Consider the following 23,720-nt stretch of genomic DNA (forward strand, 5'->3'; position numbering starts at 1 on the left):
TGTCTTAGAAAAATAAAATATAATGAGATTAAGATGATTCCCCTTTAATCAGATAAATATTTATTTGAGAAGGTTCGGGAAATAGCTAGTTGACGTCATCGGGGGGCGTGGCCTATGGCGGAAGTGCAGGTGGCTCTGTAGAATGTCGAGCGTCAATTTAACACAATAACAGACAGAAATCAACCATGGCCCTCAACAACAATCATTCTGAATGTGGAGGTGTTATCATCAACAACAGCGAAAGGTAATGTCGCGGAATCAGACTCTTTGATTAATATCGGCGTTATTGTGTTTTATTATTATATAAAGCTGCTATACCGTCTTCACGGATTTGTCCAAAACGTCCATATTGAGTTAATTATTGTGTGTTATGTGTTTTTCTGTTCACATAATAAGAATAGTACAGTTTACAGTGTCATCGCGCGACCCGTTAGGTTAGATCACACCCATATTATTCAGACTGTCTGCCGTGTATGTGTTTATATTAAGCAGCATTATGTTTACACACACTATAAATGCAGCCCATATTCAGTCACATAAGTTGTTATATTATAAAAACATGGTTCAGAATGCTACTATGGCGAAGTGTGCTTTATGAATATTAATTTAGTCAAGTTTCTTGGAAACCTTCCTGCAGCGTTCAGTCACGTGGCCTTATTAATATTCCTGACTGACGAACCTCCAAGTTGTCTTTCAGCCAATCAGCTGGACGCATGTGGTAATATTAATGAGCTCAGCCCTCGCCGTAGTAGGATGCTGTGAATGGCTGTAGATCAGCAGCAATAATCTTCTTACGCTTCTGTTAAAAGAAATGACATGCTCTTAAGAAGAAGGCTCTTAAAGTTTCACAATAGCTGCGATCTTATTACACAACTGATAAAGACTGAGACTGATTATATCTAACATATCAACAAACCAAACAATCATCAATAATTACCAATAATCATATAAGTACACAAATAGATTTGATACCATCTGATACTGTGTTTTTATTTACTTAACTTTTTTGCATCTATTCTACGTTGCATTATCTTCATTAACACTAAAATAAATCTTGGAGTACATTTACTAGGCTATATTATTCACACAATAATAGTCTTTTATTTATATATATATACATTAGTATTTCATTTATTTTTATTGTGTTTTTATATTATTATTATATAGACTTTTTATAATCATTAATATTTTATTACTACTATAATTATAAATCTTATAATTACAATAATAATTATTATTTATATAATTACTACTATTATAAATCTTATATTACAATAATAATTATTATTATTGATGTAATGTTTAATATAATATTTTCGGTTATTATTATCATTGTTATATTTAGTTTTTTAAATTCCTTAATTTATATATAATGAATTATTGTAACATTATAGAGAAATATAACTACAACTTATAATAAAAATGTAAAAAAATTACAAAATATTTTATTTCTTACAATTTTATATTATTATAAATAATCATTAATAGTTTAATAATTAAAATATTATTAATATTTTGTTATTGTTAGGGTTAGGGACAGGGTTATAATATTACATTATAATAGAAAATGCTCTGAGAACTACAGCTTTCTTTGATATTGGTATTCTTTAAAGCTATAAACAAAAGTCTTGGTTCCTTATCAGCGATGGCACAGCTAGTGTTGTTCATTATGTGTTGGCACAGAACTGTAATAAAGCAAATCTGTTTTCCTACAGTCTCTTGATGTCATATGAGAATGTGGAGCTGGTGTTCAGTGACACAGAACGATTGCCAGAAGCCTTCAGAAAAAGCAAGAAGGGAAGCATCTACCTGACACCTTACAGGGTACGTAATACAAGAGAAGGGGTTAGATAATCATCTTATTTTATAATGATGATAAGGACAGAGCAAGGAAACAGTTACATAATAAATGTAGTGCTTGATCTTTAAACACATTTTTTATACAGTCTTGGCCTTGTCTGTCTCCTGATTGGTCTTGTTCAGTGGTTTGTATATATGTTCATATGTGGTTTAATCTTTAGGTGATCTTCTTGACTAAAGGGAAGGACCCTCTGCAGTCTTTCATGATGCCGTTTTATCTTATGAAGGGCTGTGAGGTCAAACAGCCAGTACTTGGTGCCAACTACATCAAGGGCACGATCAGCGCCGAGCCTGGAGGTAAAACACCGAACCTAAATTTAACACTGCAGCTGCGAGGAGAGAGAGCAATGAGGGAATAAACCAAATCACAGGCCAAAACCACTGCCCTATCCGCTGTTGTTGAAATCGTTATTGTGAATTAAAATATAAATATTAGAAAAAATAGATGTTTAGATTTTTTTTCTAAATATATTAATTAGTAAACAAAAATAACACTGGCCCTGAACCACATGAAACAGTTTTTTAGAGAGCAGACTCAATAATAATTTTCATTATTTTGACTATGTATATTGATGTATAAAGACACTTTTTGTAATGTCTATTATTCAACGAATTAATATAATAATACATACTATATATAATATAACATAATAATATTATGCATTCATGTTAAAACACAATATTAATGGTGTTTGATTTTGTATTATATGCTAACATGTTAGACTTTAAATAAAAGTACTCAGATCTGAATCAGGATCTTCATTTGAATGATCTGGTCCTTGGAAGTAAGTCCACCTCTGTGCAATGTGAGCATAAAAGCATATACTAAAGCATGTTTCCATCACTGCTCCAGGTGGCTGGGAAGGTTCTGCAACCTTCAAGTTGATTTTTGCTGCCGGAGGAGCGATTGAGTTTGGACAGTGCATGCTACAGGTGGCGGCACAGGGTACGTTTGTGCTCAATCAGTTTTAAAAGCAATATTATTTGTTTTAAAAATAAATGTTTTAGCATCAGATTTGATGTGGAAGCATTTCCTTCAGTCTCTCTCATTTATTTCAGCATCCAGAGGGCAACCGGTGACTGTAAATTACGGCTGTCCTTACATGGCAAACGGTGCATTCGCTTACCCTCCTCCTCCACCTGCTAACGGCATGTATTCGGCCGCACCTCCTCCGCCTGGATACGCCTACCCTGGACCTCCTCCTCCAGGTCAGGTTCACTGCTAAACAGTGCTGAGCAAACTAAGTACTGACATTTCAACTTGTATTCAGACACTGTTAATTGTGTCCTCTAGGTGGAATTTACCCCAACCCTCCTGGCTTTGATGGACCAGCAGCCTACATGCCTCCTCCACCGTATACAGCTCCGATGAACCACGCTGCTCCGGACCCAGACCTGCCCAGAACCCCTGCAGGTATGAGCCACAACTGGACTCCTTTGAGTTTATACTTCAAGTCACGGTTTTACTGGTTAACTCTGACAGACTACTTTTTATATAAACTGACTGTATTTGTTGTCCTAGCCGAAGCAAAAGCAGCTGAAGCTGCAGCCAGTTCAAGTGCATCTACTTTTGCTCCGACACGGGTCTACCTGCCCGAGGTGAGTTAACCAACCTGTTAACCACGTTCTACTTTTTAATAAAGTCCATACATAACCAGGTCCAACCTGTTAACCAAATAAATTAATAACAAAGTTCTTATATAACCATGTTAAATGTGTTAGTCTATATATAACCACCAGGTCAAACTTGTTAACCTAGTATATCCTGCTAACAATGTCCATGTGTAACCAAGTTAAACTCCATATACAACCAGGTACAACTTGTTAACCAAGTTAATTTACAGTATAACAAAGTTCTTGTGTGAGCAAGTTAAATGTTAAAGTCTACATAACTAGGTTCAACCTCTTTACCAAGTCTATATATAAGTTCAAAAATAATAAAGTTGTAATATGTAACCAAGTTAAACATGTTAAAGTTTATATATAACTTTCAACCTGTCAATAGTCAATATGTAGCCAAATTAAATGCGAAAAAGTTCATATATTAACAAGTATATCAGTCAGGTCCAAGCTGTTAATACTGTTTATATATAACTAAGTTAATATATAACCAAAGTAAACATGTTAAAAGTTCATATATAGGTCTAACTTGTTAACCACATTATTCTGTGTTAACAATGTCTAAATAAAACCAGGTTAAAACTGTACGCAAATTAATTTATAACAACGTTTTTTATGTAACCAGGTTAAATGTTAAAGTCCATATATAACCAGGTCCTCACTTTTAACCAAGTATATCCTGTTAACATCATCCATTTACAACCGAGTTCAACCTGTCCACCATGTCTATTCTCTGAACTACGTCCATATATAACCAGGTCCAACCTGTTAACCAAATTCATACGTGTTAAAGTCCATATACAACCTGTCCAGCCTCTTAGTCAAGTCCAGAGTCTTGAGCTGCATCTAAAGCAGATACCAAAAAATACCAGTTTGAGTAATAATTTGAGAAAATTGTTTTGTTTTTATTTTGAAGGACAAGCCTCCACCCTACTCCCCACCTGAAGACAAGAAGAACCAGTAGACGTGTCCACAGCGAGCGCACGTCCTCTCCTCTCTCTCCATTCCCTTCATCTCATCCCCTCACCATCACCAGTTAAACGCCCCGCTGCGCAGACTCCCCGTGAGGGCTCCAGAAGGGGGCGCAGTGCTCTGCATTAACATGACATGGCCTATATAGAGGGAAGAGAGAGAGACTTTAATGAATTCACAGCTGGTGAATGAGAGGGACCGACTGTTAGCTTTCTAACCGACAGTAAATGATTGAGCTTTTCTAAATTTGAAAATAGTATATTTAGGAGACATTTATGAGTGATTTTATATAGATCGATTGAACGAGGTTTGAAGTATTTTGCTAATTGCACAAGAGTTAAGGCCCAAAAACACTGGGGCGTTCACATTAACTGCTCTTTCGGTCGTTGTTCTTTCTCGACTGCTGCATCCAACGCTATTAGATGGAAGATCGTTGGTTGTTGCCACTCACCTGTTACTCAACACTCGCTTAAATCTGTCTTTGAAAAGAAAAGACTTCCGGATGCTTAGCTGCTGCAAAACAAACGCAAACGCCCTTTACTGCACATTCCGTCAAATGCATCACTTAAAGAAATAGCGGAAAATGAAAAATTGCTGAAGATTTACCAAGCCTCAGGCCATCAAAAAAGTAGATGAGTTTGTTTCTTCATCAGATTTGGAGAACTGTTGCATTACATCACTTGCTCACCAATGGGTGCTCTGCAGTGAATGGGTGCCGTCAGAATGAGAGTCCAACCAGCTGATAAAAACATCTCAATAATCCACCCCACTCCAGTCCATCAGTTAACATCTCGTGAAGTGAAATCTGCGTGTTTGTAAGAAACAAATCCATCTGTATGAGTCCATCACTTCCTCCAGTGAAAAAGTCCTTCCCCTGTTACCCCCCACATCAAAATCCATAAACAGCTGTTTTGGCTTGTAAACAGTGCTTGATCTGTACATATTTCTCTCCTGATTCAAACTAGCTGACTTTTTCACTCTAGAAAGCAATATTTTGAATAGAGGACTTGCGGGATTTAAGCGTGAAGCAACGTTTTGAAGTTAAAAACGTCTTTAAGATATATTTGTTAAGGCGTTAATTGATGGACTGGAGTGGTGTGGATTATTGTGATGTTTTTATCAGCTGTTTGGACTCTCATTCTGACGGCACCCATTCACTGCAGAGGATCCATTGGAGGTAATGCTACATTTCTCCAAATCTGTTCTGAGGAAGAAACATCTACATCTTTGATGGAGTAAATTTTCAGCAATTTTTCATGTTTAGGTGAACTATTCCTCTAACTAAAAGCTTTACATGCTACAAGTCTATTTTATACAACAGTTCTGGTTCTTGATTCTGATTGGACGGGCTGTTAGTTTGCTGTTGCTCTGCAACATGTAGTGGTTGATTCCACTTTGGCTTCTTTTGCAATCATTTTCATTGCCGGAGCAAAAACCAAGTAATCAAAACAACTGAGCATCGTCTAAAATCACCTTCACAAACACTACATGATGTATATCTGATGAAGCTCGTTTCAGATGTGTTCTGCAGCAGTGTGTACTAGTCTTGGCCTCTCTGTAGCATGCAGCAGTTAGACTAAAGATGCACTTTAACCCTACATGCACCTTCTAGTTTTTTTTCCCCTAATTTATTTAATTATACATTTAATTTATGCATGGTCATGACTGTATTGTGTTATTTAATGTGTATTTTATTAAAGTAAACCTGTACAAGTGGAACGATGCATTTCATTTATGGACATCTTGTGATGATTCACATATATGATGACCAGGGTTTCAAAAGCAGACAAATATCAAGATGAGTTCACATTCATTGGAAAAAATCTCTCAGGAGATTCAAAATAATGTTAATATTCCCAAAGGATGTGCTTTTCCAGGTTTCCCTTTACTCTTCCAGCCCTGATGGCTTGTGCAAATTAAACTTTTTCTAATTATTCAAACAATCTTCCAATATTAAGGACAATTCCACCTTTTAGTAGTTAGTGCATAAAGTCAGCTCTAAGAACTGAGCTCAGAACTCAAGTACGCTATAAAAGGAAGGATTTCATATAATTATGATCCCATATTCAGATATAACGCACACAGTGTTCAAACTTTCAATGGCTCTTTATAGAAAGGCGATGTTCAGAATGGCATACTAATAATACATCTGCAGTATGCATTACTTATACTGTGCACAGTGTGCAATAAATTCTATGAAAGGCCGTACCACGGAATAAAAAAAAATTAAAAAAATGTAATTTTATCTCACAATCCAGACTTTATTTCTTGCAGTTGTGAGTTTTTAATCTTACAATTCTGACTTTTCTTTTGAATTATGAGAAACAAACAGAATTGTGAGTAAAAAAAGTAAGAATTGTGAGATAAAAATTCACAACTACCTTTATTTTTTTATTAAGAAACGGCTGCCATAAAGTGCACTATGCAATAGAGCACACTGAAACCCCCCCCCCCCCCACTACATCCCACAATGCAACATGCTCATCATTACACTTAAAAAATGAACTGGGAGCAATATAAGCTTTGATTGTGTTTAGTATCTCCTTTTTGACTAGTCTGATTGGACCAAATTTGCAGGCCTATTGTACAAAACGTGAAGTATGCAAATTATGATGCTATTCTGAACAAAGCCAATGACTAGATTAGAGTATTACAGTACAAAATGTAATCTCATATTCACAGATGTCAATATCTGAAGTGTTAAAAGATCAATTTGATGGACATAATCCTCCGTGATGTAGTTAAATTCTGTAAAAATAATCAAAATACTACTAGAAACTGATACAGTAGAAATATGTACAAATACAATTCACTGTTACGATAATGTTACACAGAAAAACAAGACGGAAATGAACACAAAATACATGTTTGTTCTTCGAAACTGCAGGCGAACAGATCTGATTATGAATATTTAAAAACTACAAATGGGAATCATATACTAGGAGTGGATACAGCAAAAAATAACTGATCTCTCGAACACAACATAAAAACAAAGTGCACAACTGGCTCTAAATGCAAACTTATCATAAACAAAACATCATAAAAGTTCATGTAACCTGCCATAATTTGGCCACAAGTAAGAATGGCAAAGATTTAGGCCAGAAACACACTTTACGAAGTACACAAACACAGATGTTTTGGAATGATTATAATTGAAGAAGTCTCTTATGCTGACCAAGGCTGCATTTATTTGATCAAAAATGCAATAAAAGCAGTAATATTATTACAATTTAAAATAACTATGTATTAAAATGTAATTTATTTCTATGACAAAAGTTGAATTTTAAGCATCATTACTCCAGTCTTCAGTATTACATGATCCTTGAGAAATCATTCTAATATGCAGATTTGATGGGGGTTAAAGTAACCCCCAAAGTAGCGCAATGACCATATCCCAAATATCAAAACTAAAATACATATTTTACAGTCACCGTTATGCAGATTGATCATAAACATAGCTAAAAGGCTTCCTACCAGTGGCTGTCCTTCATAAAACTTAAAGGTGCCATAGAAGGGAAAACTGTCTTTACCTTGGCATAGTTGAATAATAACAGTTCTGTTCATGGAAATGAAATACCGTGAGCCTCAAACACCATTGTTTGCTCCTTCTTATGTAAATCTCGTGAATAAAAAACGACCACTGAAAAACAGGCGAATCAGAACATAACACCGACTGTGACGCAACAGTCAGGATCACTAATAGTTACGCCCCCAACATTTGCATAAACCCGCCCATGTTCTAGGCCAGCCATCAGAAGTTCTGCAGGTATTGTGAAGAAACAAGCGAGAACAACAGCGAAAATGGCAGATCATGGAAATAAATGTTATGTTCCAGGCCGTGCAGGGGATGTGAAGTGCAGGGATGGGTTGGTGTCTGTATTCAGAAAGGCACGGAAAGCAAATAACGCGTTCTAACAAAATAACGCGAGCCACTAAAGGGACATGGTTAGCTTGTTGTTAGCGGTAGCCTGTTACATTACAGTACATACGATTTCACTTACCACTTAAACAGAGTAAGGAGAGATGACTGAGGATGATGGCGTATGATTTACAGATCCTGAGCACCACTGACAAGCATCTAATCTTGTAAAATGTGTGGTAAGTACTGCTGCTCCATAGTATAAACAGTTTGTGCCATCGCGAATCTCGAAAGCGAAAGTAAAAAGCGATTGTGCATTTGAAAGCAGTTTCAGTGCCCCGCATATTAATAGCGGCTCCCTGATGCGCAAAAATTATATTCAATATTAGAATGTTTGCGGGAGGTCACCCTAGAATATAATTTATATATATATAATTTATTTTTAAATTGTCACAATATTTCAGATTTTTGATCATAAGAGACTTCTTTTAAAACATTATTTTAAAACACTCATATATATATATATATATATATATATATATATATATATATATATATATATATGTGACCCTGGAGCACAAAGCCAGTCATGAGTAGCACAGGTATATTTGTAGCAATAGCCAACAATACATAGTACGAGTCAAAATTATCGATTTTCCTTTTATGCCAAAAATCATTAGGATATTAAATCATTTTCCATTAAGATATTTGGTAAATTTCCTACAGTAAATATATCAAAATGTAATTTTTGATTAGTAATATGCATTGCTAAGAACTTCATTTGGACAACTTTAAAGGCGATTTTCTCAATATTTAGAGTTTGTGCATCCTCAGATTCTAGATTTTCAAATAGTTGTGTCTCGACCAAATATTGTCCTATCCTAACAAATCATACATCAATGGAAAGCTTATATATTCTAAATCTCAAATTCACAAAATTGACCCTTATGACTGGTTTTGTGCTCCAGGGTCACATATATGAGCATCTGCATTCATGTACTTGTGAAGTAAAGGCCTATTTCGGCCCTTATGCAATTCTCCACAGATCAACCCGAACCATCCCAGACTGAATCCTGAGCTCATCAAATCTCACCACTGCTCAGAAACACCAGGAGTAAATGATGGCGAAGGAAGGCCACACATCTAAGGTTCAGCTACGGTAGGGATGCATCTATTTCCCTGGGATCAAATATGCTCATGCTCGTGGTTCACAGAGCGTAATGGTGACGCCTTCCCCAATCCAGCAGGCCGGGAGCAACGCTTGTGTAAAGGCGCAGTGGAAGGCGTGCAGCCGCACCTGTCCCTCACCGTAGTACGTCAGCGTCCCGGCCTCGTAGTCCAGGAGCATCCCGATGCGCAGCGGCTGTGCGTTCATCTGCAGCTGACCGGCGACAGACTCCTTGCATCCGGCGTGCCATGCACTCAGCTGCCGCTCGTCCAGCTGCAGGCTCCACGAAAGCTCGTTCATCCCCACCATGCAGCGCTTGCCCTTCTCCTTGCGCGGGATGTTTGGGTACGTCACACCCACGTAGGCCCACGGTTTGGACACCTCCAGCTCCCAGTAGTGCTGGCCGTGAGTGAAGCTCTGGAAACACAACACCTGCCAGGTGTGGTCGAAGCGGGACTCGTCGGTCGGGACGGGACGGGGCCCGGAGATCAGGTGCTCTGCCCTCCTGTTGCTCTGGGAGAGCCGTAAGTGAGCGTTGGCAGTGCGAGGGTCAAAGGTCAGGTTGCAGCGGTCTGGATGAAGAAAACAATTACATATGAGACTGCGAATAATAAAGAAATGTACTATCATGTGATGATATGATATGAGCATACATGCGTTCAGTCCCTCCCTCTCGGCTGGATATGATGGTGTTGCAGGACTGGGAACAACAGCCAGAATTGGCCTCTTATCTTGAGGAGAGTCTACGAGAAAGACAGAAAAAACAATCCTGAACAGACATAGATAAAACAGTATTTAACAAAAAAAAAAAAGATAAAGAGTATTTGAAATAATTATTTATAAAACTGTTTCACTGCAATGATTATGACTGGTTATATAAAATAAAATATAAATACATTTAATATATTACACTTTAATTTATATTCAAATAAATAAAGTAAATATTGATAATTAAATAATTAATTAATCTTTTATATATAAACACGTTTATTAAAATTTACTTTGAAAATTATCACAATAAGGACCATTATTTTTTCAGTTTTTCATCATAGCTTTTTCAATATATGCATATACAGTATATGCTGATATTGTTATTGTCCAAAAAAGCAAACCAATGCTTATGTCAGAAATTTGCTGAACAGATATGAATAAAACTATTTTTTAGACAAAAATAGATAAAATCATAAAATCTGATTTAAAATCTTAAAACTTTGTTTTAAACACAATTAAACTATTATTTATAGTTTTATTGCAACATTAATGACAGTTTATATAATCAAATACATCTAAGTTCATCAAATTTGTGATAGGTCTACCATACTATTACTTTTGAAAATTGTCATAAGGACCAGAATCTTTCATTAAACAGTGGATTTATTGTGATATATACTGTTGTCGACCAAAAGCTTACATTTTTGGCTGACATTGCCCCATCCTAGATTGGAATGGTTTTTATTATGATTTTTACTATTACAAAATTACAAAAATGTATAAACTAATGTGGAATAATATTGAAGTAATAGTTGCACAGAAACCCCCCCAAAAAGTGTAAAATGTGTGTACAGCTTATGTCTGTTAAAAAAATAAGCACTCAAAATCTGACTAAATTTGTCAAAATCTAGTAAATGATTTTACCTAAAACACTCATTTTATATCAACTCAGCACCTTGCAAACCCGTCTTTGTTTACCGGCTGACTGATAAGATAAATGCCTGTGCCCTGACTCATGGGAATTACAAAGTAGCAGCTAATCAGACTGAAACTGGTGGTTTCAGAAAGCCATATTTGTGTGCATTTAGCATCAGACAGTCAGTGAACAGACTGTAAATGTTCCTCACCCTCTTTATCCTGTGCTGCAGACACCTGTACGGCTTTCTCCAGATCCTCACACACCAGCTTAGACACGCGGGACAGGACGTCTGTGACGGGCGTCAGCTTCTCCTGTACGCTAACATGCACATCCACAGGAACGTCACTGAATTGTGGGACCTCTATGAACCTGGAGTCCTGCATCAGCACAGAAAGACAGACATTAGACAAATATTTCACCTATTCACATCTATGACAACATTAACAGTCATATAAAAATTAATATAATTATTATAATATAATTGTAAAAATAATTGCAAAACAACCTTAGTATCATCAAAAGAAAAGTTAAAAACAAGCATTTTTTCTATATAATAACTTTAGTTGATATTAAAATAATTTATTTAAAAAGAAACTTAACTTTTTTTTTTAGTTTGTGATGCACATTTCTCAAAATAAATGAATAAATAAATAGCATTAAATGAAATAAAAAATAAAACAATATAAAATACAAATAAAAACGAGACCTTGATGAGCTGGCAGGGAGGGAGGGCACACAGGCTGCTGATCTCCTCCTGAAGAGCTGTGAGCTGCGCTGCTCTCTCTTCCAGAACAGCCAACCTCTCCTGAGCCTGCAACAGTGTCACTTCCTGCTGCTGCTCCAGAAAAAGCTCCGTCACTTCCTGTTTCTCTGTCAGCACCTTTATCAGCTGTGAGAACTTGGTGTTTACCCACTGAGATGTCTGCTGTAGTGATACCTGATAGAGCAGAGGGAGAACAACGCACATACCATGAGCAGTGATACTTTTAATATGCATCCTTCAAGACCATTCCCTAATATACACTGCCTGGCCAAAAACAAGTCACCGTCTGGATTGAATAAGCAAATACTTAAGATTTTGTGATTGAGGCCAGGAGGTGTATTAATGTATGATTCAGTTTGTGTAGATTTGTGGGTATTTTCTCTAAAAAAAAAAAAGTGCCAATACATATTATATTATATTATACATACAGTGGGGGGGGGGGATTATTTGAACCCCTGCTGATTTTGTACGTTTGCCCACTGACAAAGAAATGATCAGTCTATAATTTTAATGGTAGGTTTATTTTAACAGTGAGAGACAGAATAACAACAACAACAAAAATCCAGAAAAACGCATTTCAAAAAAGTTATAAATCGATTTCATGTTAGTTCATGTCAGGTCCATTAAATATTATTAACAGATATAATGTTTAATTTTAATAATGAACATTCACATTAATACATTCTAATACATTAAATAATAACAATAAATTAAACATGAAATCTAATAAAGTTTTTTTTTCAGTTCACATTTACTAATGTATTTTACTTATTGTAACAAATGGAGCCTTATCGTAAAGAGTCACTATATTCATGTTTTGATAAAGTCCCTAATGAATAGGGTAATGATGGCAGATATCTTGCCTTTGCTTTCTCCGTGTTCTCCATGAGCTCCAGGCGGTTTCTCTCTGTGGTTTCCTGGTGTTTTTTGAATTCTGCACTCTTTTTCTTCAATTCTGCCTGCACAGAAATATTTTATATTTAAAAAAAAAATTAAATAAATTTCCTACAAATTCTTTAAAAAGTCAGCTAAGACATATACAGGTTGAACCTCACAAAATATCTCAACATATAATTAAAGAAAGAAACAATAATAATATTTTGCATAAAGAAAATATAGCATTGTGACATTATTGCCATTACTGGAAATTACTAGTAAAAATTGAGCATTATTTTCACCTCAAATTCTCATTACTGTAATGCAAAACATTTTGACATTAATAATGATATACTATTTAAACTATACAGTATTTGTATGTCAATACGATATTACCTCTCTATTCTTCCGTTCTTCTACCACCAAAATTTTATCATGGCCCTTGCACTGGTTGACAGAGCACTCATAGCAAACACACATGCTGTCGTTCCTGCAGTAGATGACCAGAGGCTTCTGGTGCCGCTCACAGATCTGCTCTGGCTCCGGATCCGTGTGGACGGAGGCTCCTGCGCTCACATCTGTCTTAACTGGACTGTGTGTGCTGATCTCCGTTATCATCGACAGAGACACGTTGCGATTCAGCTCAGGCCTTGTGTCAAAGGCTTTATTACAAATAGGACAGTAGAAGTCGTTGTCTTTGCCATCCCAGAATTTGGAGATGCAGACCTTGCAGAAGGTGTGACCGCATGGGATTGTCACAGGCACCTGAAATAGATCCAAGCAGATCATGCACTGCACATGATCATCCATCATCAATCTGGAAACCTGAAAGTACAAAATAAATGAAGCAACAGCGTTAATGTCATTGTTAATGACAGCAGAAACCCTCTATTGGGGCATGTTGTCATAAATAGACACATGCGATAGATAGATAGATAGATAGATAGATAGATAGATAGATAGATAGATAGATAGATAGATAGATAGATAGATGATCAAACGATAGATAGATAGATAGATAGATAGATAGATAGATAGATAGATAGATAGATAGACGTGTATACAGATAGATAGATAGATAGATAGATAGATAGATAGATAGATAGATAGATAGATAGATAGATAGATAGATAGACGTGTATACAGATAGATAGATAGATAGATAGATAGATAGATAGATAGATAGATAGATAGATAGATAGATAGATAGACGTGTATACAGATAGATAGATAGATAGATAGATAGATAGATAGATAGATAGATAGATAGATAGATAGATAGATAGATAGATAGACGTGTATACAGATAGATAGATAGACGTGTATACAGATAGATAGATAGATAGATAGATAGATAGATAGATAGATAGATAGATAGATAGATAGATAGATAGATAGATAGATAGACGTGTATACAGATAGATAGATAGATAGATAGATAGATAGATAGATAGATAGATAGATAGATAGATAGATAGACGTGTATACAGATAGATAGATAGACGTGTATACAGATAGATAGATAGATAGATAGATAGATAGATAGATAGATAGATAGATAGATAGATAGATAGATAGATAGATAGATAGATAGATAGATGATCAAACGATAGATAGATAGATGGATGATCAAACGATAGATAGATAGATAGATAGATAGATAGATAGATAGATAGATAGATAGATAGATAGATAGATAGATAGATAGATAGATAGATAGATAGACGTGTATACAGATAGATAGATAGACAGATAGATTTCAGCATCAAGTAAGTGTTCATGTTGAAGTATAACGATATATAATCTATAAACCGAATTAAATCATTTGTCTGATGAATTATAGTCATTAGCAATTCTTCGGTGAATTCATCGAGACATAAATAAACAAACTCCACCTGACCTTACATCACCACTAAACAACATCTAGTTTTAAAATTAAAGCAGAACATTACTAATCGACTAACTCCTTTTGTGTGAAACTCACAGTAATATTTACTCATCAGATGTGTAGAAATAATCCCGAATCCTCTGGATTTCTCGCAGGCGAATCTCGTCGCCTTCCATACGTAAGGACGCACAGACGCGATGACGTACACGCACCTTACGTCACGCGTTTTGTGAATTGACGTCTCATCGCGTCGGAGCGGTTCATCATGGCGCTGCGCGGCGCGGCGTGTGTTCTGCTGCGGTCGGCGGTGGACGCGGGGCTGAAGCATCACGCGAGGGGTCTTCGGGTCACCGGTGAGCGGAGCCTGATATTTGTGTGAATCTGCGGATAATGAGTTAATAATCAGTAGAGCCGCTGCTGTGCGTGTGTGTGTTGCGCGCGTGTGTGTGAGAATGACCTTTATGTGTACTTCATGCATTTATCTGTCTACTTATTCTAGTTATTATGATCAATAAAAAGATAATTTGATTCTGTCCTTTCGTGGACAGGATTCTGTTTTTCGTGTCTGAAGCACGTTTAGTAGCTGCTTGTTTTAGACGTGCTTTAAATGAAGGTTCATTATCATTGTTTATTATCAATATTACATTTATATTAAAGCATTATAATATTTATTTTGATAGTTACAGCATTATAAATATTGTTTTATTATTATTATATTAATATTAAAGCAATATTTAATATTATTTTAATTTATTGTTATTACAACAGTATAATTATGTTTGTTAATTGTTATTAATTTATAATAAAGCAATTATTATTAATACTACATTTATACTACTACATCTTTATAATGTTTTATTATTATATTAAATATATACGACTATATAAAATTATATTATTATATAATTAGTTTTGCTCATTTTATTTTATATTAAAGCAACATTGTATTATTCATATTTTATTTTTATTATTATATTGATAATAAATACAATACCATTAATAAATATAATATTTATTACTGTTGTTTTAGTTTTAATTATTATTTTATATTGCAACATTTTATTATAATGTTGTTTTATAATTATTTGTTAAACATTATCATAATTTTAAAATTGCATGATTGTAACATTTTTATATTATTAATGTTGTTATACTAATAATAAATCCTCTTGTTGACTCTCTTGTAGCTGTTCTTGGTCACTGGTCTCCTCCTCAGGGTCCGATGCCCAATGAAGACGCTGATTGGACTGCACTGGACTCTCTGGAGAAATATCGCAGTTACACTCGTTATGTGAGAGCGGCAGAGGAGGCCGACCGGAAGGATGTTTGGTGGAAGACCTATAGGAAATACAGAGAGGAGGAGAAGAAAGAAGGTAAGTCATCGCTGATGGACCACAGCTATGAATACACACTCATCTATAGCTGACATAGTCCTTCAAGTGACATTCACAAGAGCTACAATATCAGTGTGGGTCAGTGAGCGTTGATTGTTTTTGTGGGCAGCCGTTGAGCCGGTCAACATCGGGCTCCCGTATCAGCGTCCCTCCAGGAAGACAGAGGTGAAGGAGAGGAAGAAGGTGATGCTGGAGAACAAAAAGAACCCAGAGATAGAAAGAGACAATCGACTACGAACATGTAAGTGCATCAGTGAACCATCGTGATCTCTGAAGAGGAAGCAGAGCATGATCAAAAGCAGAATGATGAATTATGATTCAACACCTTCACACAGTTACTGTAGAGTTTAAGGGTATAATATAAAATTGCTTATTAGTATGAATTATTATTGATATTGTGTGAAATAATAGTGTTTGTTTTATGCTTCTATTTTATTTTGCACTTTGAGCTGCATGAAAAATGCTATGCGACTGCATTTTTTATTCTTATTTATTATCTAGTGTAAATCTTGAGCTAAAATCAACAACCGTTTATAATTGATGTTGAATGTCTAATCATGCAGCAAATCCAGTGGCTCAATGTTATCAAAGGGGCAGGTTTCATAGAATTAAATGAAAAATCATTAGAGACTGATTTAAAAAAAAAAAAGTTTTGCATTGTTGATATTTTAAGCACATTTTCCAACCAAATTCTCTTTGCTTTTTTAAGTTAAATAAATAAATGCTATCCTGGTGTATATTTAAATAGTACATTACAAATGTAATTTTTTGCATTAATGAAAAAATGTCACTTCATGCAAAGTGTGAATATATAAACTTGTAGGTTTAGTGCATCATACTATCAATCATCAGGCATCAATAGGTAATTTAATGTAACGTTTGTTTATTTTCTTGCTTTCAGTCCGCATTCCCCTCGACAGAGTAAAGACACAGTGGGAGCAGACAAACGGACCGTACCACATCAAGAGGCTCGCCGAACACTACGGGATCTACAAGGACCTCTTTCCCATGGCCTATTTTGTGCCGCGGGTCATGCTGCGTGTGGCATACGGAGAGGACAGCAGCGCAGCAGTGCATTATGGGAATCACTTAACACCGAGTCAGGTGAGAACTCAAAACATGTAACGACTGTTTCTGTTAAAATCAAGAAAACAGGCTTTGATTTGTGCTGTTTGTGTGAAATCCTCAGGCGGCAGAAGCACCTCGGGTACATTTTGAAGCGGAAGAAAATTCTCTCTGGACGCTGTTGTTAACCAGCCCAGGTACAGCAAAATATTTAATCTAATGACATCTGTAGTACATATTCCAATGACTGTGTGAAAGCGTGTGTCCAAATATTTTAATAATATATTTATTAATTTATTAATATTATATAAATTTTTTTTTGACAAATTACATGTATTTTTATAATTATAATTATTATATAATTATAAAAATGGTTTTACGTCAGTTATTTCTGTAAACTGATATTTCCTCCTGACACACTACAGCAAAATATAGAAATAACTGAATTAAAACAATTTTTTAGCTGCTGAAAACACTAGTGTTCTAATCATTTTGGCCACCACTGTAGCATAAATATTATATTTATAAACATAAATATTACATTTAATATTATATACATTAAATTGTCTTATAAAAGTCGTGGAAGTCGTGGAAGTCGTGGGGAAGTCGTGGCCTAATGGTTAGAGAGTTGGACTCGTAATCGAAAGGTTGCGGGTTCGAGTCTCGGGCCGGCAGGAATTGTAGGTGGGGGGAGTGAATGTCCAGCGCTCTCTCCACCCTCAATACCACGACTGAGGTGCCCTTGAGCAAGGCACCGAACCCCCAACTGCTCCCCGGGCGCTGCAGCATGGCTGCCCACTGCTCCGGGTGTGTGTGTGTGTGTGTGTGTGTGTGTGTGTGTGTGTGTGTGTGCATTTGTTCACTACTCACTGCTGTGTGTGTGCACTTGGATGGGTTAAACGCAGAGCACCAATTTCGAGTATGGGTCACCATACTTGACAATACGTCACGACGACGACTTAAAAAAAAAAAATATATATATATATATATATATATTACAGAAAAAAAATCTACTCTGTTTTTCTGAATTAACGAGTTAATTATCTCAGAATTACGAGATAATTTTTCATTAAAAAAAAGTTTTTGCTCTGTTTTTCTGAATTAATGACTTAATTATCTCGTAATTCTGAGATAATTAACTCGTTAATTCAGAAAAACAGAGTAGATTTTTTTTTGCAATACGCTTCCGTAATATATATATATATATAATTAACTCGTTAATTCAGAAAAACAGAGTAGATTTTTTTTTGCAATACGCTTCCGTAATATATATATATATATATATATATATATATATATATATATATATATATATATATATATATAATTTTTTTTTTTTTTTTTTTTTTTTTTTTTTTTTTGTTCTTCAAATTAGTGTTGCACCATATACCGGTACTAAAAAAGTATCGTGATACCCTGCTTTTAAAAACGGTACGATACCGCATTTTAATAGTACCGGTACTTTAAGAAGGCATTTTAATAAGAGCCGTATTTCCTGAGTAAAACACTGAGATGAATAGATTAAAAGTAGCCTAGGTCAGTACACTTACAAAATGCAATGGACTAGTGTCTGTGAACATTAAGCTGCAAAAGACTATGTAAATATGAATCCTGCATGTTCTGTGTGTCTCTGTATTAGTGAATCTCACAGATACACACACACGTGTTTTCAGTCTCTGCCGCCTCAATACGAGTACATGAAGATAATCTCTAGAACTGCTCCGAGAGTCAGTTCATGAGCATTTTACCGTTGCTTTTGAGAAAACTAGAGTCATATCATATACACACAAACTTAAAGGTCTTCCCAGCAACCTGCCAAAATAAAAGTTTCGGTTTAACTTGACAGAAATATATTACTTAATGTAATGATAGTACTACTAATGCAAATATTATTAAAACAATATTTAAGGAATATTTACCAGCATTTATTTACCAGAAAATTGTAAATACACAACACAGTATTTCTAAAAAAAACAATAGCCTATAAAAAATAAGTTCTTTATAAAATCTAATTATCCTTTAAAAATTAATTAGACATGCTTTTGATTATTAAAATGTAATGAAACAATTGAAATTCAATCCATAAAATGAATGGAAAAGACAGATTTACAGAAAAATAAAACAGAATTTGAGAAGAATATTAAAACAGATTTCATAGGGCCTTAAAAATTTAATTTTAGTTCAACCTTAATTTAGTTTAACCTCATGAAAGTTTCATGATTTCAATTAATTAGACATTTCTTAATGTAACCATTCAAATAGAGTCTAGAAAAAATAAAACAGATTTATTTCATTTGTGTCTTTGTTTTATTGTATTGGTCCTTTAGGATGTTACTTGCATTTGTTTTTATTATTAATAACAAAGATACAATAACAAAAATGACTATGATATAAATTGTTAATTTGTGAAATAAAATGACTATATAATAAAATAAGATTTGGCTTTATCCTTTTAGCTAATGTAGCAAAGCTCTGTATATAGCTGTAGACTCGGTAGTTGCTCACCATAGTCCTGTGTGACACTGGCATGTGATTATTTTTTTATTTTTTTGAAGGGGAATTAAACACTTCTTTTAATAGATCAGATAACTATGATCTTCATTTGGATCATCTATTATTCAATGACTTCTCCTGTTGTTCTATGGTTTTGTTGTAGTATCGGTTCAGTAGTAGTATTGTGATATTTTAGTCCGGTATCGTATCGAAGTCAAGATTTTGGGATTGTGACGACGGTAAATGCTTTTTGGTCATTTGGCCTTCAGAATTGTCAAGTTAGCATTAAACTGCTATTTGAAGTTCCTCCACAAGATGGTAATACAGTGACGTAAACGGTGTCTGTTTTACAGACGAACATCTGCTGGATGGTGAGCAGGAGTATCTTCACTGGCTAGTGTGAGTATATGTTTGTTATCCTCTATCACTTTACACATATGAATCATTTTTTTCAACAAAGCTCACTTTCCAACAAGAACAAAAGTTGGAAAGTGAGCTTTGTAAACAACCACATACAGTAAAAACATGCTAAAAACCACCATGTTCACTTTGGAAAAGCCTGGCTTGAAAAAAAAGAATTGTTTGACAAAGTACATGATGATATTAGTTTCTAATTTCTAATTCATTACAGTGGGAATATCCCAGGAAGTTCTGTGTCGTCAGGAGAAGAGCTCTGTCCTTACATCAGTCCATTTCCAGCCAGAGGAACAGGCTTTCACAGATACATCTACATCCTGTTTAAACAGGAACATCCGGTTGATTTCAGCGCAGACCTCAGATCCTCCCCATGGTCAGTATTTTTAGCCACAGCCTTGACGGTAATAGTAAGGACATGATAATTTGTTGGTAATAATGTACATCCAGCCGGTTGTTATCGCAGAATAAATCCCAGCAGGCTCATCACAGCCCAGTGTGAAGCTGAGGGCTTTATCTTGTGATAAGAACCGGCTGGTTGCAATCAGAATCAAATATTCACCCTATTATTTAAAAAAAAAAGAAAGTTATATACATTACTTGTGAAAAGTTAAAAAAAAAAAAAAAATTTCAGAATTATTCGAGCAGAAAGTTTAAAAGAACTGCATTTATTTCAAATAGAATCTTTTGTAACATAATAAATGTGTTAACTGTCTCTCTTGATCATTTTAACTCAAATTTGCTGAATAAAAGCACTCATTTCTATGAAACACACAGCCCCCCCCAAAAAATTGAATGGTAGCATATTACGGTTTCTGCATGAATATTAAATAGCACTGTTTTCAACATCAATAATCAGAAATGTTTCTTAAGCAGTAAATCAGTATATAAGACTGATTTCTGAAGGATCATGTGACTGAAGACTGGAGTAATGATGCTGAAAATACAGCTTTGATCACAGAAATAAATTACATGTTACAATATATTCAGATAGGAAACAAGTTATTTTAATTTGCAATAATTCACAATATGTATATATAACTGTTTTTACTGTTTGTTTTTGATCACAAATGCTGTCTTGATGAGTATAAGACTTATATAAAATACATTTAAAAATCATCAATATTTTTGTTAGCATTGCAGAAATTAGAATAGTTTGTGTCTTATAGTAATGAGAAACGGGGGTAAATGTGACTAACTGTCATTAAGATAATATTACAATTAGATGAGTCTAAAAATAGGCTTAATCATTAAGCAACATTTTTCTTTAAGTAAAAACTAATTATTTCTTGCAATTTTGGGGTGTGAAATTTGACCTGGACATGTCGAATGCAGCATAAAATGTAGAAATATGTATTCTTTCTGTCATATTTACAGCTACTGTCTGAAGCAACGGACTTTCCAAACATTAGATTTCTACAGGAAGCACCAGGATATAATTACTCCAGCCGGTCTTGCATTTTTCCAATGCCAGTGGGATCAGTCTGTCTCTCACACCTTTCATACACTATTAGGTGAGTAACATGTAGACACGCAAGAACAACTTCCCTTCTTGTATGATGAACGAGATTTTCTTGTAGATCTAGATACTACAGTTCTAGGTTCCACTTCTTAAAATAGTGTTTATCACTTATGGTTTGTGACCCAGTTAGATTAACATCAGGTCCCAAACCAGTCATGAGAACTGTCTTAACGCTCTGGAAAAAAAACAATTACTCATGTGTTTATATGTATTCCACAGATATGAGAGAGCCAGTGTTTGAGTACGACAGACCTCCAGTGTATCACCCACCACAGAAGAAATACCCTCACGGACAGCCGCTCAGATACCTGGACCGCTACAGGGATGGAGCCGAAAAGACCTATGGCATTTATTAAACACGTGTGTATCATGATCACTGTACAACTGAAACAGCTGGGCTTTTGTTTGTAATAAACTAAATGTTATCAGCTGTGTTGTGATCTGTCTTTAAAGGTGTGTTAGCAACATTTTGTGGGCAAAAAAAGGTCTGTTGTCAATAGTGAAGCACAGTTCACAAATAAGTTTGTTAAAAAAAAAAAAAAAGAGTAGCTTTCTGTTGGTCAGCTTGGTGGATTTGAATAACTTGAACCTGTTGCAAAATCTGTGTAAGGAAATCTTTCGCTTTTATAAGGAAGCTTGTTTCCACCATGGGATTAAAATAATAATAATTCAAAGGTAGTTGTGACTTATTGCAGAATTCAGACTTTTGACTCAAAACTTTTTTTTTCTTGCAATTTCAAGTTCATACCCCCCCCCCCCCCCAGAATTCTGACTTTACATCTTGCGATTAATTTTTCCACCACATAATAAAAAAAAAAAAAAAAAAATTAAATGGCAATTGTGACTTTTTATCTCAGATTTCAGACTTTTTTTCTGAGGAAAAAAAAAAAGGTAATTGTAAGATATAAATTCAAAATGTATTATTTTTATGAGTTAAAACTTTTTAACTCGTAATTACTAATCTCTCAATTCAAATTTTTTTTTTCTTGGAATTCGGACAAACACAAAGTAAAAAAAAGCAAACAAACAAAAAAAAGTCACAATTCTATGGAAGCCTGTTTCTGCCTGTTTTCTCTCAGAATTATAACAGATATAAACTTGTTCAATTTTGGGGGGGGACTGATATGTTCTCAGAATTGCGAGTTTATATCAAGTCGGAAATATTTTTTTCAGTGATGGAAACAGGCTTCCATGAATTTTAAGATTAAAACGCAGAATTCTGACTCTTCTCACAATTTCGAGTTTTGTGTCGCAATTCTGTTTTTGTTTTTTCCCCCTCAAAATTTGGACTTTACATCTTGCAATTTTTTTTGCAAAAAAAAAAAAATCTTTAAAAAGGTAATTTCTACTTTTTGTCTCATAATTCAGACTTTGTTCTCAATATGAGGGGAAAAAAACATAAATCGTAAGACAAACGCAGAATTCTGACTCTATATCTTATAATTCAGTTTTTCCCCCGTCATGGAATAAAAAAAGCTAATTGAGACTTTTTTCTTGTAATTGTGAGTTTATATCTCACGATTCTGACTTTCTCCTCAGAATTGCAAGAAAGAAATAATAATTGTGAGATTGAAAAGGGGAGGGAGGGAGAATTCAAGGCAGGCGGAAAAGTGATGTGCTGCAAAGAAGAGAAACTAACCACCTCTTTATGGGCTGGATTAACCTCATTCAGACTTAAAAAAAAAAAAAAAGAGAGAGAGAGAGACAGAGATCAGGAGCAAATATTTGTTCTACATGACTGGTACAGGATGACTTCCAACCACAGCACACACATATGGGTTCAATTCTGGCAGCCTTTAATGCCAGTATTGCCAGTTAGTGCTGAGGCATAAAAATCTTGAACAAAGGTTTCTTTCATATGTTTTCTGTACAGGGCAATATTCCACCAGCAGAACACAGGTGGGATAATAACAATAATGGCTTAAATATTTCCATATGTGTGTGTGTGTGTATATATATGAACACCAAATTACACCAATTTGCAATGTCAAGCAGAAAAATGAGCTGTTTTGTACAGCTAAAAATAGAGACCAGAAGCCAGACCCATAAAATTGACAAATTTACAATGGGTTCTATTAAGGGAACCCACTGCTCTGGGTGTGTGTGTCCACTACTCTTTGTGTGTACTTGGGTTAAATGCAGAGTATGGAACACCATACACCACACATCACTCACTCACTCAGTTATGCAATAATC

At 35.0% G+C, this 23,720-nt stretch overlaps 3 protein-coding genes across 6 annotated transcripts; 2 read left to right on the top strand and 1 right to left on the bottom strand.

Moving 5' to 3' along the window:
* The first annotated feature begins 91 nt into the window (after positions 1–91).
* wbp2 (WW domain binding protein 2) lies at positions 92–6,183 on the top strand. Of its 3 annotated transcripts, none has more exons than XR_013782657.1 (9): positions 92–244; positions 1,716–1,824; positions 2,022–2,157; positions 2,714–2,806; positions 2,920–3,069; positions 3,155–3,274; positions 3,383–3,459; positions 4,397–5,134; positions 5,576–6,183. XR_013782657.1 is itself a non-coding variant. In XM_079389693.1 (8 exons), exons 1-8 carry the CDS (start codon positions 186–188, stop codon positions 4,442–4,444), a joined length of 792 nt encoding a protein of 263 aa, XP_079245819.1. In that variant the 5' UTR covers positions 92–185; the 3' UTR covers positions 4,445–6,183. The 3 variants fall into 3 exon arrangements, 1 of the variants encoding a protein (XP_079245819.1); XR_013782658.1 differs by having other exon boundaries at positions 4,397–5,028; positions 5,700–6,183; XM_079389693.1 differs by having other exon boundaries at positions 4,397–6,183.
* Positions 4,497–14,816, bottom strand: trim65 (tripartite motif containing 65). 2 transcript variants are annotated; one of them, XM_079389692.1, is made up of 8 exons: positions 14,733–14,816; positions 13,145–13,573; positions 12,736–12,831; positions 11,816–12,046; positions 11,318–11,486; positions 10,133–10,222; positions 9,620–10,051; positions 4,497–4,592 (listed from the first exon to the last, which is right to left on the bottom strand). In XM_079389692.1, exons 2-8 carry the CDS (start codon positions 13,559–13,561, stop codon positions 4,510–4,512), a joined length of 1,518 nt encoding a protein of 505 aa, XP_079245818.1. In that variant the 5' UTR covers positions 13,562–13,573; positions 14,733–14,816; the 3' UTR covers positions 4,497–4,509. The 2 variants fall into 2 exon arrangements, with proteins under 2 accessions (XP_079245818.1, XP_079245817.1); XM_079389691.1 differs by lacking the exon at positions 4,497–4,592 and having other exon boundaries at positions 9,042–10,051.
* A 35-nt stretch (positions 14,817–14,851) lies between these two features.
* On the top strand, positions 14,852–22,332 carry LOC306852263 (large ribosomal subunit protein mL38-like). Its single transcript, XM_079388976.1, has 9 exons — positions 14,852–14,989; positions 15,824–16,009; positions 16,140–16,271; positions 16,932–17,134; positions 17,220–17,292; positions 19,942–19,987; positions 20,220–20,378; positions 21,380–21,516; positions 21,744–22,332. Exons 1-9 carry the CDS (start codon positions 14,902–14,904, stop codon positions 21,878–21,880), a joined length of 1,161 nt encoding a protein of 386 aa, XP_079245102.1. The 5' UTR covers positions 14,852–14,901; the 3' UTR covers positions 21,881–22,332.
* The last annotated feature ends 1,388 nt before the right edge of the window (positions 22,333–23,720 follow it).

This window comes from Barbus barbus (assembly GCF_936440315.1).
Source record: "Barbus barbus genome assembly, chromosome: 32".
Taxonomy (NCBI): domain Eukaryota; kingdom Metazoa; phylum Chordata; class Actinopteri; order Cypriniformes; family Cyprinidae; genus Barbus; species Barbus barbus.

Bases quoted from the DNA above. Each gene is read 5' to 3' on its own strand.
- wbp2 (XM_079389693.1), top strand. From the start codon at position 186: ATGGCCCTCAACAACAATCATTCTGAATGTGGAGGTGTTATCATCAAC. The intron at 2,807-2,919 runs GTACGTTTGTGC...CATTTATTTCAG, and splicing joins GCTACAGGTGGCGGCACAGG to CATCCAGAGGGCAACCGGTG. The intron at 3,460-4,396 runs GTGAGTTAACCA...TTTATTTTGAAG, and splicing joins CACGGGTCTACCTGCCCGAG to GACAAGCCTCCACCCTACTC.
- trim65 (XM_079389691.1), bottom strand. From the start codon at position 13,561: ATGATGGATGATCATGTGCAGTGCATGATCTGCTTGGATCTATTTCAG. The intron at 12,047-12,735 runs GCAAGATATCTG...CTGCTCTATCAG, and splicing joins AGAACACGGAGAAAGCAAAG to GTATCACTACAGCAGACATC. The intron at 10,052-10,132 runs GTATGCTCATAT...TTCTTCATCCAG, and splicing joins GAGGGAGGGACTGAACGCAT to ACCGCTGCAACCTGACCTTT.
- LOC306852263 (XM_079388976.1), top strand. From the start codon at position 14,902: ATGGCGCTGCGCGGCGCGGCGTGTGTTCTGCTGCGGTCGGCGGTGGAC. The intron at 17,293-19,941 runs GTACAGCAAAAT...TCTGTTTTACAG, and splicing joins GCTGTTGTTAACCAGCCCAG to ACGAACATCTGCTGGATGGT. The intron at 21,517-21,743 runs GTGAGTAACATG...TGTATTCCACAG, and splicing joins CACCTTTCATACACTATTAG to ATATGAGAGAGCCAGTGTTT.